General features: G+C 50.2%; 2 protein-coding genes across 2 annotated transcripts in view; both read right to left on the bottom strand.

The window, feature by feature from the left end:
* The window catches only part of YLPM1 (YLP motif containing 1), a 45226-nt gene extending 42211 nt beyond the window's left edge, over positions 1–3015 (bottom strand). Inside the window, 2 exon segments of the mRNA XM_068165585.1 lie at positions 1914–2240; positions 2242–3015. Of these exon segments, the coding sequence (XP_068021686.1) occupies positions 1914–2240; positions 2242–2949 (1035 nt within the window). The 5' untranslated portion in view covers positions 2950–3015.
* Positions 3016–5807: 2792 nt separating this feature from the next.
* Positions 5808–10806, bottom strand: FCF1 (FCF1 rRNA-processing protein). The gene is made up of 8 exons (XM_068165588.1): positions 10741–10806; positions 10590–10657; positions 10411–10482; positions 10004–10152; positions 8790–8862; positions 7804–7891; positions 7267–7361; positions 5808–6415 (listed from the first exon to the last, which is right to left on the bottom strand). Exons 1-8 carry the CDS (start codon positions 10741–10743, stop codon positions 6367–6369), a joined length of 597 nt encoding a protein of 198 aa, XP_068021689.1. The 5' UTR covers positions 10744–10806; the 3' UTR covers positions 5808–6366.
* Between the last annotated feature and the right edge of the window lie 4398 nt (positions 10807–15204).

Here is a 15204-nt window from a genome sequence, read left to right as displayed (position 1 = left end):
GACAGTGATTGAGGAGCAATTAAATAACATTAATGAAACTTCAGGCTATGCAACTGGGGAGGAATTACAGCACACCATTTAATCTTGAGTTCAGTAATTTAAGAAGTCAGCAAGCGGCCTCAATACTGAATTAGCATCACTGAATTAGCACCTGATTTTGCAAGGTTTTAACTTTGTCATGAGAAGATTTAATGGGTCTCCCATTGCTATCAGCACAAAAAAAATCAGCCAGTACTGTCCAAAATGGAATTGGAATGGGCTGCCCAGGGAGGTGGTGGAGTCACCGTCCCTGGAGGCATTCAAAAGGAGACTGGACGTGGCACTTGGTGCCATGGTCTAGTCATGAGGTCTGTGTTGATAGGTTGGACTCGATGATCCTCGAGGTCTCTTCCACCCTTAGTTATACTGTGAAAACCTTTGGAAAATTAATTTCAGGAACTGAAAGCACCCTTGCTAGGCAGTGATTAGTCTATGGTGCAACCTTTGAAACAATACATTCCCAAAAATGTTCAGGTAGCAGCATGGAATTTGAATGGACACAGGAAAAAAAGTATGCCAACAATTAACAAATTTACTATGACGCAACAAGGGTTCTGTAAACTTAAGTTTCCAAGAAGAATTCTAAGATCAAGTTGTCAAAACCAGACATCTTTCAAACTTAAATGCAGCTTTAAAGCATGCACTTCAACTTTGTTCTTTCAGTTGGATCTCTACAAGCCAACCCTGAAGCCACGCACAAGCCTCACTGAATCTGACTGGGGGTCAAAATACATTTGCCTCTGTGCATGCTGAACCTTAAGCCACTGAGCTGTCCTTAACTTATGAATGGTCACATCAAGTTCACTGGAATCACTGCGTCTAGGAAGTGAAACATGAACGTTTTGCAGACATTGTGGCCCTAGCATACACAGAAAAAAGCAATCAGAGTATTTTTCACCTCAAAACCATTTCAGAACATTTCCCTCCAATGCTCCATGCAACTTTTGACTGGAAGATCAAGCACCTGTAGCACAAACCATAAGTCTAAGTAAAGGGCTACTGTATAGAATTACAGAGTAGTTTGGGTTGCAAGGGACCTTAAAGATCATCTACCTCAACCCCCATGCCACAGGCAGGGGCACCTTCTACTAGACCAGGTTGCTAAAGGCCCCATCCAACCTGGCCTTGACAATTCCAGGGAGGGGGCATCCAACACTTGCCTGGGCAACCTGTTCCAGTGCTCACCACCCTCACTGTAAAGAGTCTCTTCCTAATATCCAGTCTAAACCTACCCTCTTCCAGCTTAAAGCCACTACCCCTTGTCCTGTCACTACAAGCCCTTGTTAAAAGCCCCCTTCAGATACTGGAAGGCTGTACTATGACAGAACCACTTCTGTACCTATACATGTAGTAAGGTTAAAACAGTCACAATTCTACACTGCTCGGACAACCGCAACAGAACCCCATGAGAAGGCTAAACGAAGAAATCACTGATGACAAAAGGCACTCATCCTGACACACATCCTCATATGTGCAATATGCAGACTGCTGCATCTCCCAAAAGGCTGGAGGAAGTCAACACAGGTTCGATGCCGTGCTTAGGAAAACAATTCTCCCAAGACCAACAAACCCCTCAAGAACATTAAATTCAGCCCAGAGATTGACTTTTCCCTAAACAACTCATTTGCTCTTGAGAAATGACGATTTGTTACATCCCAATAACCACCACGGCGAAAGAGCCTGGCCTGAGCTGTGCCATTCCCAGACTTCCAAAGGTTGTGTCTGAACTCTGAGTATTATGCAAAACCAGTGTTTAACACGAAGGACCTTTGCAACGCCCGTACTTGCCCGCTGTTTATCGCCACCACTGCCCTGGTGACTCCCTGCTGCCAGCCGGGGCCACAGAGGCGAGAGCGGAGGTGGCGGTGTCTTACCTGGGGAGTCATGGTGGAGGGGTCCGGCTGTTCGGTGCTGCTCGCCTCCTTGGCGGCACCCTGAGCGGCCTCCGGCTGGGCAGCGGCGGGCGGGGGTAAGGACGGCTGCGGCGGGGGGAAATGGGCCTGCGATGGCTTGGCCGGGGGAGGGATGGAGGTGGCCAGGCTGGGCTGCGCTGTCTGGGAAGGGGAAGCCTGGGAGGACAGCAGGTAGGGCTGAGGGTGTGCCATGTAGCCCTGGGCAGGGGGAGGCAGGTAAGGCTGGGAAGCGGTGGCCGGCGGGGGCTCCAGGTAGGAGGGTGGGGGCTCGGAGAAGGAGGGGGGGGGGCTGGGAGGTCTGCGCCCGGGTCAGGTAGGGCTGGAGCGGGGGAGACTGGGCTGGGGGCGGCTGGGTTGGGGGTAGGTACGGCTCCGTCTGAGGGGGCGGCAGGTAGGCCTGGGCGGGGGGCAGGTAGGCCTGGGAGGCCGGCTGCGGGGACTGAGGCGGCGAGGACAGCTCCATGTCCATGGGCACCGGCGAGGATGGTACCGGCTCACCCCAGTCGCCGTGACCGCCCGGCGGCTCCTGGCCATCGCGGTCCCGGCCGGCGGGCGGCTTGCGGGTTGATGGCGGTGGCTCTCGGTGGGCGAACTGCTTCTGGTAGCTGCGGACTGGCGGCGGCACAGGCGGAGGCGGCTGCTGCCAGTCGGTGAAGGAGCCCGGCAGCGGCGGCGGCGGCAGCCCCGGAGGGGGCGGCCCCGGCGGCGGCGGCGGCCCCAGCAGAACGGACTGTAGCTGCTTCTGGTGCATCTGCTGGAGCTGCTGGAGCTGCGCTAGGTGCTGCTCCTGCAGGCTCAGGAACCCCGAGGTACCGGCGGGCGGCGGCGGCGGAGCGGCGGGCGCGGGCCCCGGCGGCGGGTAGCTGGGCATCGGCATCGGTGGGACGGCGGGAGGCGGCACGCTGGGGGGAGGGATAGGCAGCGGCGGGGGTGGGATGGAGGTGGGTGGCGGCGGGTAATGCCCCGCCGCCCCATACAAGCCCCAGGCCGGATACATGGCGGGGCTGCGGCGGCGGGAGCGGAACGCAGAGCCTCGGCAGGCCGCGGCGGCGGCGGCGCATGCGGCCCACGGCGCCTGCGCAGGAAGCTGCCCTGCCCTCCCGGGCAGTAGAGCGCTAGCCGGGCGCTAGAGCGGAGTTAGTGCTTCTCGTCGGGGCTCGGCGCCGGCAGCGCACCGCCTATCGGGAAGTTGTCATCACCGCGGGACGCAGCACACGAAGCCCGCGGCTGGGCTCGTAAAGAAGAGCGGAGGCGAGTCCGGAGCCCTGCTTCGTCGCCGCCCGCCTGCCCCGGATCGGCTCGGAAGAGAGAGGGGCGGACGACAGACGGGAGCTAGAGGAAACCCCAGTACGGTTTCCGTTTTGTGTAGGGTGACAACGAGCAGGCGGGTGCCGCTAAGTCCCGCCGCGGTGCCACAGGCGAGGCTGTGTGGCTGACCTGGCCCCGCGGCCTCCGCAGGCCGTGGTGCTGCCGAGGCGGAGACACTAATGACCTCGGTTATCCCCAGGCGGCGGCCATGTTCCCGCGCCTGCCTGCCGGTAACGGCTCTGGCCCACAGCCGGTGCCGTCGCCTGCCGGTAACGGCTCTGGCCCACAGCCGGTGCCGTCGCCTGCCGGTAACGGCTCTGGCCCACAGGCGGTGTCGCCGCGCTGCTTCAGCCCCACGCGGCGACGTCAAACCCGGTGTGGGGACTCGAGGTGCGATGGCAGCGCTCGTTAATCGCTGCAGGGACTGAAGGGCGACGTTAGTGCAGGCGAAGTCAAGCTGAGCGGGGCCTCGGGAAAGACCTACGAGTACAGAGAGCTGCTGCGGTCACAGGGCTGCACCAGGGTAAGGACCGTGCTGGGTGATCCTTCCCCTAGAACGGTGTTGTCTGTAGTGAATACGCTGGTGCTAAACCCAGGAGACAAACCAGACTGGAGCAGCACGTGTGAAATTGATTCTGCCATGACAGAAGTGTACAGAGCAGGAAAATTGTTATTCCTTGTGTTTCTCTCTTCCTGCACTGAAATCAGAATCATGGAAGGGTAGGAGTTGGAAGGGACCTCTGGAGATAGAAGTATACAAGTAGCCCAGCAGACAGCAAAGATTTATGCAAAGTGCTGGGCTCCCATTGCAGAGAGAACAAGAGGGCTTGTGTGAGTGTATGAATTCTAGTAGCTGGACAACGAAGCCTAGCGATTGCTGTTTTGGTCAGCAGTGCACCAGCATTGTAGTGTCTCGCTGCTTGCCCTGATTCCCAAATACAAAAATCTGAGCCATTTTTGACATGTCCAATCTCAAGTTCATGGCTGGTGAATTGAGGATGCCTGGCCAGTGGAGAAAGGCAGGTGTTGGGAGACAAGTTTTTCAGTCCGGAGCAAAATCAGGAAAACGACCTTGCTAGGCAGAGGAAAAGCTTTGTCCTCTTTGCTGGAAAAGATGGAGTTTGCCATCATTTGTTGTTTAATTCCAAGTAATCCACAGAGGGGGATACAGCATGAATCTACAAGAAAAGCTTCAAGCAGAGCATGGACTCAAGTTATGAGATGTAAATCTTTTAAGGAGGCTATCTTAATTTAAAACACATAGGGCTGCCTTTTCTATTCTTTAGTTTTTTGGTTTGTTTTTTATTTAGAGGTGATCACTGAGCCTGTTTTTCCTAAGGTGGTTATTCCATTACAATTTCTTTTGCAGTGAACATGGCTTCCAGATAGCTTTCCTATTTAGCCCCCCCCATGTCCTTCACATCATACATGTACTTATTTATATCCCCAAGCTTTTTGGGCCAGTTTACTCACTAAACAAAGTCTGTCCTTTCAAAATCATTAACAGTGAGTTCTCTTGCACTTGGTTTACTCAAGGTTATTTCCTGCAGTCTCTCAATATTCTCACTGTTTGTTGTGGTTACTTAGCTAACAGATTCCTTCACAGTATTCCCTTATGTAAAAGTACACACCCTCAACCATGTCAGTAGCAATTGTTTTCCATCCTACAAGTGTTACTTCCAAATTCCTTGACAGACATTTTTGTCAATACTCAATCTGGCCTTGGCAGCACTGGAGTTGACTCCTACCAGCTGATACATTGCCTTTACCCAGTGTTACCTTGTCCTAAACCAACCCTGCTAAGTCCACATTATGCCCCCTTCTTTTACAGTCTGTAACATTAAAGTATGTTGCCATGCTAATTTTAGTCAAGTTTTTGGTATAGTTCAGGCTTTTCCTGCATTGGGTAGTAATGCTGTAGCAATCTTGGACCTCCTGGTGGCCCACAGAAAGGAGCAGAGGTTATTTTTTTCCATCCTTTGCCTAATTTGAGACTTTTAAAATGGCTCTTCTGATTATTCTCCAGCTTCTGAAGCTATGGAAAGTGGCTAAAGCAAGAGACAGGATGTTAGTGGGGAGGCAGCATTCCCTAGATACTGAGAAACATTGCAGGCATTTGATAATTGAGTGCTGGTGCCACAGGTCAGGAAGGACTCTCCCTTCTGGTCTGGACTGGTATGAGTTCTGCACTGACAGCAATGCCAAAGCATTCTTGTTTACCAAAGCCTTTCCTGTCATAATGATCTTTCCCCTTTTGATATACTCTAAATAGGATCTGAGATTAGGATTCCATAGGGCTCATGCATGGTATGCTCTGCAGGTTACCTGGGATAGCAGGGGAAGGAGTTGATGACCCAGGTGGTCCTTTCCCATCCTGTTTCTCTTCTCACTAGGCTCTCTGAATTAATACCCAAGTCTTTTCTGTCTTGCCAATTATACTCAATTAAACAAGAGACCTGTCCCAGCCCAACCCTGCCCTCCTGCCACCACTCTGTATGTAAGCAAAAGGACTGGGCTGCCAGCTAGTCCAGTACAGACACAAGAATCTGAGCAGCACACTTAAGCAAACTTCATTCATTGTACAGTTGAATAAAAGCCCTTCAGTTCCAAATTAAAATCTTCCAGACCACTGGGCCACAGAAGGCACATCGACTGGTGCAGATTTGATGGCTTTTCTCCAGAACATGGATTCCAGTTCCCTCACACATTCCAGGTGTGGGAGAGTTTCCCAGAGGAATTCTTGTCCTGCTGCAGATGCAATAGTAAGAAACTTCTAAAATTTCTGTGGTTTCACTGTCAGTCAGAGCTGGATCACCAATATTTAATTCAGAGTGATGAAATTACTTTTTACTCCCCAGTAAAGAGGGAGTGAGGCATGTTCTGGGCACTGCCATCCTCTTTCTCCTATATTCTTCTCAAAGCTATAGGTAATCAGACCAAGTCAGAACAAGGATGAATAAAAAGATTCTTCCAAGTATCTTTTTCTTAGAAGATCACAGGTATTAAGCCAGTCCATGTCACCCACAGTCCTAGGAGCAGAGGGCTGGAACCAGAAAGTCCCTTGTCCTGGCTCAGAGTCCTGGCACTGATGGCTTGGCTGGACAAGTTAGAATCGAGGCGCTCCATAATCATCTGGCATCCTCTCAATATTGTATCTGAGAAACAAAGAGGGAAAACAGATGAAGACAACCCACTCCACACTGACCCTTCCCCATGCAGCAACTGCCCTAGAGGCAGACTGAACAGCAACCAGCTTTGTTTTATTTCTATCCACAGCTCAGATCCCCAAGAAGAAAAGTATTACTTCTGAAAGTGAAAAGCCTTCACAAGGCTGCTGCCATCCTTCACTTTAACTCACAAATTATGCATCTCAAAAGGCTCACCTCCAGAGAAGGAAAAAAAAAGTGGTGGCTTTGTAAGATCTGGCTTAGGATTTAAGAGCAGACCATGACAGAGAATAAAACTCTGGCCATTCAGCCTATGATTCATGGCCACTGTGAATAAGGGGCAAGTATGTTTTGAGAGAAAAATCTTCTGAGCCACATTCTAATTATAGAACAGTTTAGACTTTACATATTTAATCAGCCTCCTCATTCCTGACATACTGGTTTGGTTTTGAGCTAAGCAGCAAATTCCAGCTTTTAGCTGAGAGTACACAAAGATCCCAAATAGAATGTGGAACAAGAATGGTTCTTTTCCTTCAGAACCTGTAGAATGCATTGGCTTGGTAGTCCTACTGCTGGCAAGCAAAACTGATCTGTGGAAACAGTGGCCTCAAGGAAATTAGTTTTCCAAGTGAAAGCAAGTGAACGTGTAGGCTGCAATAAAAGTGGGTTTGTGACTAGTCTCTTCCCAGCAGCAGCTGTACACCTACTTCTGTGTTAACGCTAGCCCCTTTGCTGCACACTGCCCTAGAGACAGTGCAGGAGAGAAATATGTCATGACAGAGTCCCTGTCAGACAAGGACTGTACCCAGCAGTGTTCCTGCCTGTCAGAGGTCCCTTACCTGTGCCTGGAAATATACATTATAGGCACTCCTGGGATTTTTCGTATTCTCCGCTTGAGCTCTTTATCCACTGTGGCCACAATGTAACATTTGTGCTGCAAAAAACAGAGGGCAGATTCAATACCAGTGAACCCTGGAAGGAGGCAAAGCTGAGCAAAAGCTTCTACTCAGTGACTTCATTCAAAACAAGAGGGCTACAAGTCCTTAGCGAGCCACTACTAGAACCTGTACAGAATTCCACGGCAGACTAGTAAAATATTTCTGCTCATCAAAATAGACTCATAGAATCACCCAAAGTCTGTCCAGCCTTCCCAGCTGATAGGTTTCCCAGCTGAAGTGCTTCTTGATGATGTCCCATGCAACAAGACTGCTCAGGCAAGACTACACCTTGCTTCAAATAAAGTGCTAGGGACTGAAACTGTGCCTTACTGAGATTTTGCAGTTCCTTTGTGGGAAATTTCAGTCATCACTAACTAGGAGAGTGCAGGGAGTTTTAGTATGCTATCACAGTTTAGAAAATGTCTAAATCACAAATACCTGAGTGACTCTTTGTACCAAGCAGTCATCTGCATAGGTTCCTTTGTGCATACAGGGCAAGCGTTCAAAGCGAGGGTCCTTGGCAATTCTGTGGGGACATATGAGGGAGCATGGCAGCAATCAGACCAGAGTGCACAGAGACACAGAATGCCCCTTTCTGTGACATACAGCATGCTACTCTTAAGGCAAGAGCTGAAGTGATGGACTGAATGATACAGAACAGTCAACTGAAATGAGGAACAAAAAAAGATTGCAATTGTCTTGCTAATTACTATGGGTTAAGTATTTCTTAGTTATATCTTACTTAGATTCAAGGTCCCTACAATGTTCATCTCTTGCCTAACAAAGTAATTTGAAACACATTATCTGTGGGAAGAACTAGAACCTCTAGCATCTGATCCTTCATACCAGGCATCTAGGAACATCTCATTTCTTCTCTGAAGAGGAACATCAAAACTGTTTGGGGGATGCACTTGGATATTTTACAACACAACATCCCAAAATAAAAAGAACAATAATCCACCTGACCAGGACACCTGGAGAGCACAAACTACATTGAACTAGTTTTGTACAGATCACACAATAGCCTGTCTCGAGATTATCAGTGTGTGCTACCTACTCCTGCAGGAATAACAGGAGGTATGGCTGAAAGGTTCCATAAGACCATTCCAGTATCAATTTGTAGCTATTTCTGCAATTATATATATGTATGTATACACACACCCCCCCAAAGAGGAGCAATTGTTAGTTTGCAACTCTTACAAAGAAAGATTTAAGAGACTGTGCCCAGTATTTAGTTAACAAAAGGAAGAATCTAAAACTTAAGCCATTGTCTAGATCTCATACAGCCAGAGAAATAACACCAGCTTTGAGACTCTGCAACAAACTAATCACTCTCTAGAGCAAAAGCACCATCATGGAAAGTGTTTTTGATTTATTTATGTTAAAACATTGAGCTCTAGGAATGGAGAACATTTTGCACCTACCTTAATGCCACACGGTACTTTTGTCCTAGCTTCTCAATTTCACCCATTACACAATCTGTGATACATGGAATACCTGCATGCAAAAAAACCCAACCCTTTATTAAAATAAAGCAGCTCTCCTGACTCCTACATACTGACCACATAGAATCATAGATTCAACAAGGTTGGAAAAGACCTCAGAGATCAAGTCCAACCTGTCACCCAACACCTCATGACTACTAGACCATGGCACCAAGTGCCACGTTCAATCCCCTCTTGAACACCTCCAGGGATGGTGACTCTACCACCTCCCTGGGCAGCACATTCCAATGGCTAACAACTCTCTGTGAAGAACTTTCTCCTCACCTCAAGTCTAAACTTCCCTTGGCATAGCTTGTGACTGTGTCCTTGTGCTCTGGTGCTGGTTGCCTGGGAAAAGAGACCAACTACCTCCTTGCTACAACCTCCCTTCAGGTAGTTGTAGAGAGCAATAAGGTCTGCCCTGAGCCTCCTCTTCTCCAGGCTAAAGAATCCCAGCTCCCTCAGCCTCTCCCCATAGGGCTTGTGCTCCAAACCCCTCCCCAGCCTCGTTGCCCTTCTCTGGACACGCTCAAAAGTCTCAATGTCCTTCTTAAATTGAGGGGTCCAGAACTGGACACAGGACTCAAGGTGTGGCCTAACCAGTGCTGAGTACAGGGGCAGAATGACTTCCCTGCTCCTGCTGGCCACACTATTCTTGATGCAGGCCAGGATGGCATAGGCCTTCTTGGCCACCTGGGCACACTGCCGGCTCATATTCATCTGGCTGTCAATCAGTACCCCCAGGTCCCTCTCTGTTTGGGAGCTCTCCAGCCACTCCAACCCCAGCCTGTAGCAGAAGAACTATCATAGAACTCTGTGACAATTACTCAAGATTCTTAAACTAATGAGAACTGCTAAGGTTGCAAAGTAACAAAATGTAGAGGCACTGAGTTTGGCCATGGCTTGGCAATTTTGGAATTTTAGGTTAGCTTTGTTGAGACTGCATTTAAGGCCACTGTCTGACTGAAACCAGTGGCAGTCTCAGGTTCTCCAGCCATGAACGATGAGCTAGATGACCACAACACATATCCTTTTTTTTGGTAATATTTCTGTTACCCTCAGCTAGTGGTACGAGGCTGAAAAAAGCACATCACAGGCACACCATGGTGGTACTGTGTGGTCCAGATGACGCTGCCAGTGATGCAGATACTCACACTTGGCATAAAGACAGTCCATCATTGACTGAACTAGGTCCAGCTTGGCCTTGATGGAGAAGTTGATGAAGTTAGTGTCAACCAGGATGTGATAAGGGGGCCCCAACTGTGTATTATACTGGAAGAACAAGCAAGAGGGATGCTGGGGCCTGCCGGGAAGACAAAATTCAAGTCAGTTAATTACAGTTAAAAAAATATCCAACTTGCATAGAATGAAAGGGTGTCAAGCAGAAATAACACATAGCAGCGTGGGATGGGGACCTGTCAGGCCTCCCGCCGCCTCCCAGGCCAAATCCTTTGGTTCTGGGGCACCATTGCCTACTCTTGACAGTTTTGCTCACAGAAGCTGCCGGTTGCGGCCCGCAGCGCGGCCGGCCCTCCCTCCCCACAGCGGCGGCAGCACTTACACCTCTCGCTCCTTGATGGCGCTCGGGTCCTCCTTCTTCTTCACGGCGGCTTTCTTCCGATCCTTCTCGTTGCTACGAGAAAACACACGTACTCATGGCGGGTGGGGGCTACAGGGAAGGGGGTCCGGGCCGGGATCTCCTCCCGAACGGGGCACAGGGACAGCCGCGGCCACACTCACATGCGCTCGTCCCGAAGGCTGATCATCCGCTTCATGACCGCGTACTTCCGCGCCTTCTTCTGCTTCCCCTGCAAGGAGACCGACGCGCATCAGCCGCGAAGCGGGGAGAGGCCGCCACTGCCCCCCACCCCCCGGCCCGCGCCCGGCTCACCATGCTGCCGCCGCTACCGTCACGGCCGCCGCTTCTTCCGGTGCCGCCACGACGCGTCACTATGCCCCGCCGGCAAGGTCTGGCGCTGCCGTCACTTCCGGACGCCAGCCCGGGACAGCGGGAGCCGGCGCTTGTCGCGCGCCGAGGCGGGCCCGGCGTCACGGCTCTCTCCGCAGCCCCGGGTAACGGAACTCCGCGTCCTCTCTTGCGCCTCGGGGCAAGGGCCGGGCGGGCTCCTGCGGCGGGGAAGCGAGGCTGCCGGGACGGGGGAGCTGCAGCCGCAGCCCCGCCGCCCGGTAGCGCTCGGACATCCACCCGGGGTGGTGCCCGGCCCCGCTCGGTCGCGGGTGGCAGCGGGAGGGAAGAGGGTGGCTCCCTTGCCAGGCCGGAGCGCCCATGCTGGGGGCCGCCCCGCCGTTGCCCTTGGCAGGCCCAGTGCTACCGCAGCGGGGGTCCCCGCTCTGCCGGCAGCGGGGGCGAGGTTCTCGGTGCGCGGGAAGGGCTGGCTCTGCTTGCCCCACAGCAGGAAGCGGCGTCCTGCAGCTTGCTTATTTTGGTTGTAGCCGTGCGGTTTGCGCGGCGCTGTCGGTGTGCCGCTGGAACGCCGGGTGGGTTGGGCGGGCCGGCGTCTGCGGGAAGACCGCACGGGTTGGCGGCCCCGCCGAGCCACGGAGGGAGCGTGCTGGAGGGGAACCGCCGCACACCGATCGTCCTCCTTCCCCCGCTTTCTGCTCTGTGGAGATGAGAGGTTACGGAGGCATCCAGCCTGCTTTCTCAAGCTGGCTGATCTGGTGTCTTTTGAAGAACTAATGTGCGCTGGCTTCCCTCATGAGCTTCATGAAAAGCGGTGCCGCGCTTGTCATTATCTGTAGATCTTACCAACACTTGTGACCTGAAACCTCAGCAAGTGAGCATCAGTTCAACAGTGCTTTTCCTGTGGTCATAATGGTGTGGTCTGACCTAAAATACCTTGGTTTTTACATGTGTAAGGAAACGTTCTCCAAATTCTCACGCTAGTTCCAGGCTCTTGATTCTCATTATCCTGTGCAGGAAGGGATGAGAGAGAGATCTCTCTCTCGTTACCTTTCTCTTGCAGACTTCTGGGCTTAGTGAGAATTTGTAGCTGTTGGTATCTTCCAAAAGCAACTACTTTTATGTGATGTGCTGGTCAGAAGCAGCAGCTATGCAGCCAGTGAGGAATTATGCAGAAGTTTATTCCTGAAGCACTGGCCTCAGTTGAGACTGACAATGAGAAAGAAAATTAGACTGATAGGAGAACTGAGTTCTTGTGGGAAACCACAGCTGAGCTTTCTGCCTGGGTGATTGTGCCAGGCTTCATTGTTGGTTGAGGAAATACAGTTGGTGAAGCTCCCCTGATGCTGCTTAAGTAGACCTGAGTGGTGGGGCTGAAGGAAAGAATTGAGGAGGAGGGGAGTGATCTGCTTTCCCCATGGGTGTATAGGGTGTCAAGTGACTGAATGTTCTGGCTTGGGAAGCAGATCTGGTGTCAAGAGGAGACTGACCTGAATGTTACCGTCTAGTTAGCTCGCTGTGTTTGAGGAGGAGGGAGCTGACAGCCCTGGTGGTGCTTCAGTTGTGATGAAAAGCCCTTAACACTTAGGCAGCTGGCAAAAGGCTCACCTATTTTTGATGTTTTGTTTCGTTTTCCTGTTGCCACTATTTTATTTGGCTTGTATGTAAGTGCATATGACAAATTCCAGCCCTGATAGCAGAATGGCAGTTTTGTATTTGTTCTTGACAGCCGATGCTGGAGACTGCTCAGAGCCTTTTGCACTGACTCTTCAGCATGGACAGTCTTGTTGGGTGGTTTGTGCAAGCTTTACTTAGTGTGAGAAAATACTGCACCTTTCCGCTCAAGAGAGATTTGCCATCCTGTGTGTGGCATGAGACAGGCCATTGGTGGTGGACATTTGTGTGCATGAATCAAGTGGATGTTCTGCACAGAGATGAAAGGTTCTTTCATCTGGGTTGGATGAGGTAGCATCAAGCTGCAGAAAGGTTTCAAACTCGTCTTTATTCTTACTTTTGGAACTTGCCAAGGGAGAGAAGAAAGGATGTTAAATTTATCAGAGCAGCAAAAAAACTGAAGAGGCGCACCAGATTTCCTAGGATCTCAGTAAATCAGTTCTGTACAGCATGTCTCCAAGTGGCTTTGTAGTTGTAGCCTTGTGAATGTGTCATTACAGTGTTACAGATCCTTCTGTACGTGCAGCTAAGCTTGTGCTTCCTTCTGCAGCTCTGCACTGTGGCTTCCTCTGGCTTCACAGCGGCACCAGTACAAACAAAATGTATTTCCATTACTGGCCTTCCTTTCCTTGCTGACTTGAGAGAAGCAATGGCACTAGTAGAATTTATTTTATGATTCTGTGCTGTCTCTCCTGATAATGCCAATGCTTCCCCTTGAGTCAAACCAAGGTGAAGCTTTCCAAATCCCTGTTTTCCCTGCAGATGGCAGGAGACCGTTGCCTGCTCTGTCCTTGGATCAAGATCACTAAGACCTGTCAGACAATTCAGCACTTTTTTCCCATCCTAGCTCTGATGGCACCTTGTATTGCTGATTTTCAGAATTCATTTCCTAGATTGCTAGCTGGCAGTTCTCAGCAGAGATGCTGTTTTAACTTGGATCTGCATTCTGATAAGTGAATGACAACGTATCTTGGATACCAGTTGCTCACAGCTAGGTTCTTTACCCCAGTGTATCCTGGCTGCAGGAGTGTCCTTAAAGCTGTGGGCAGTGTGCATACAAGAGGGAAGTATGACAGCTGGTGGCCATCTCATTGGTGTTGGTGTCTTGTTTACCATTTTATGTAGAGATAATAGAATTTGCTCTGCTGATTGAAGGGCATAACTAATTCTCTGTGTCCAGTGAGCTCTGAAATTCTGCAACCCAGATCAAGAGACTCAGGCTTCAATTGACTTAACCCTTCTAACCCTCTTCTTAACCTTGCTGTCTACAACTACCTGAAGGTTGTAGCCAGGTGGGGGCTGGTCTCTTCTCCTGGGCAACCAGCACCAGAACAAGAGAACACAGTCTGAAGCTGCACCAGGGGAGGTTTAGGCTGGATGTTAGGAAGAAGTTCTTCATAGAAAGAGTGATTGGCCATTGGAATGTGCTGCCCAGGGAGGTGGTGGAGTCACCATCACTGGGGGTGTTTAGGAAGAGACTGGATAGGGCGCTTGGTGCCATGGTTTAGTTGATTAGATAGTGTTGGATGATAGGTTGGACTTGATGATCTGAAAGGTCTCTTTCAACCTGGTCCATTCCATTCCATTCCATTCCATTCCATTCCATTCCATTCCATTCCATTCCATTCCATTCCATTCCATTCCATTCCATTCCAGTTGAAATGACAAGTCTCTCTTCATGCTTTTGAGAGAGAAACTGTGTGACTTGTGCTTTGCTTCACAGAAGGGGAAAGAGTTAGGGGCTGAAGCAGAAATGTGCTTCACTTTCAGCTGTGTGAGGAGAAGCCGTAACACTTTCCACCACCAAGCCAAGCTGGAGTAGGTTTTCAGCTAGACCATTTGTAGGCCGTCTTGGATACGTGCTGTGAAAGAACTAAAACATCAAGGGGGTTGCCAGGTCTGTGATTCTTAATACACAGAGATAGGAATTAGGAAACCTGAAGCTTCATCTAGAAGGAGGATGAGAACTTATGCCCTGGGGACTGCAACACTGTTCACTCAAGCAGAGGAAAGAAGAAAATAGCTGAGTGGGTGGTATTTTCCTTGAGATGTGGGGGAGCAAAAACCAGGGAGAGTCTGGCTGCTTCTGCAGTGCAATGAAGGGGCTCTGCACAAACTTAACTGCCAGTTTTCATGTGCATTAGAAAGCTCAGCGCAAGTGTGCAAAGGCAGCCAGATCCATATGATTATTGGGATGGAAGGAAATAACAGGCATCTGAAGAGGAAGATGGATGAGGAGGAAGGAAGGAAGAAGTGACAGCTGAGGCAGGCAGGAGGAGCACATAACCTGCATCCACAGAAAAGGTGACTGTCTTTACAGACAGCTGCTGTGGTAAAGCTGGGACTGTTGGTTTCATCCTAACTCCTTTGTGTACTCTGTGCTCTGAATGAGCAGATGCTGACTGTGTAGGCTTTGTGGCTTTACTTCTGGCATGCTTTAATTTTTTATTCTATTTAATTCTCCATCCTGACAGTGAGCTGTAATTTGGTGGATAGTGCTGCTGAAACTGAAATGCCTTATGAAGATGCAGGTTTCCTGGATACCAAGACCAGCAGCAGCAAAATAAAATTACCCAGTTTGATTGGAGATCCAAGAACCTTCAAAGATTTATTTATTTATTTTAAGCTAGCCTTTTAGAGTTAGGCAAAATCAGTGTGAGAATAGTACATGGCATTTTGTGTGGGGTGTGGAGCCTTGAAGTGACACTTATCCTTAGCACCATTCGTGGATAGCGTGCAGGTCCTTAGCTGCTCTGT

Source organism: Melanerpes formicivorus, unplaced genomic scaffold (genome assembly GCF_026170545.1).
Source record: "Melanerpes formicivorus ecotype bairdi unplaced genomic scaffold, bMelFor1.0.p_v2 SCAF_90, whole genome shotgun sequence".
Lineage (NCBI taxonomy): Eukaryota > Metazoa > Chordata > Aves > Piciformes > Picidae > Melanerpes > Melanerpes formicivorus.
The sequence above is the reverse complement of the archived record's forward strand: the minus strand, read 5'-3'. Positions and strand labels throughout refer to the sequence as shown.

Excerpts from the sequence above, each read along its gene's own strand:
- FCF1 (XM_068165588.1), bottom strand. Across the intron at positions 10,153-10,410 it reads GCCATCAAGGAGCGAGAGGT|GCCCCAGCATCCCTCTTGCT; the intron begins GTAAGTGCTGCC and ends TCTTCCCGGCAG. Across the intron at positions 8,863-10,003 it reads GGACTGTCTTTATGCCAAGT|GTATTCCATGTATCACAGAT; the intron begins GTGAGTATCTGC and ends TTTTGCATGCAG.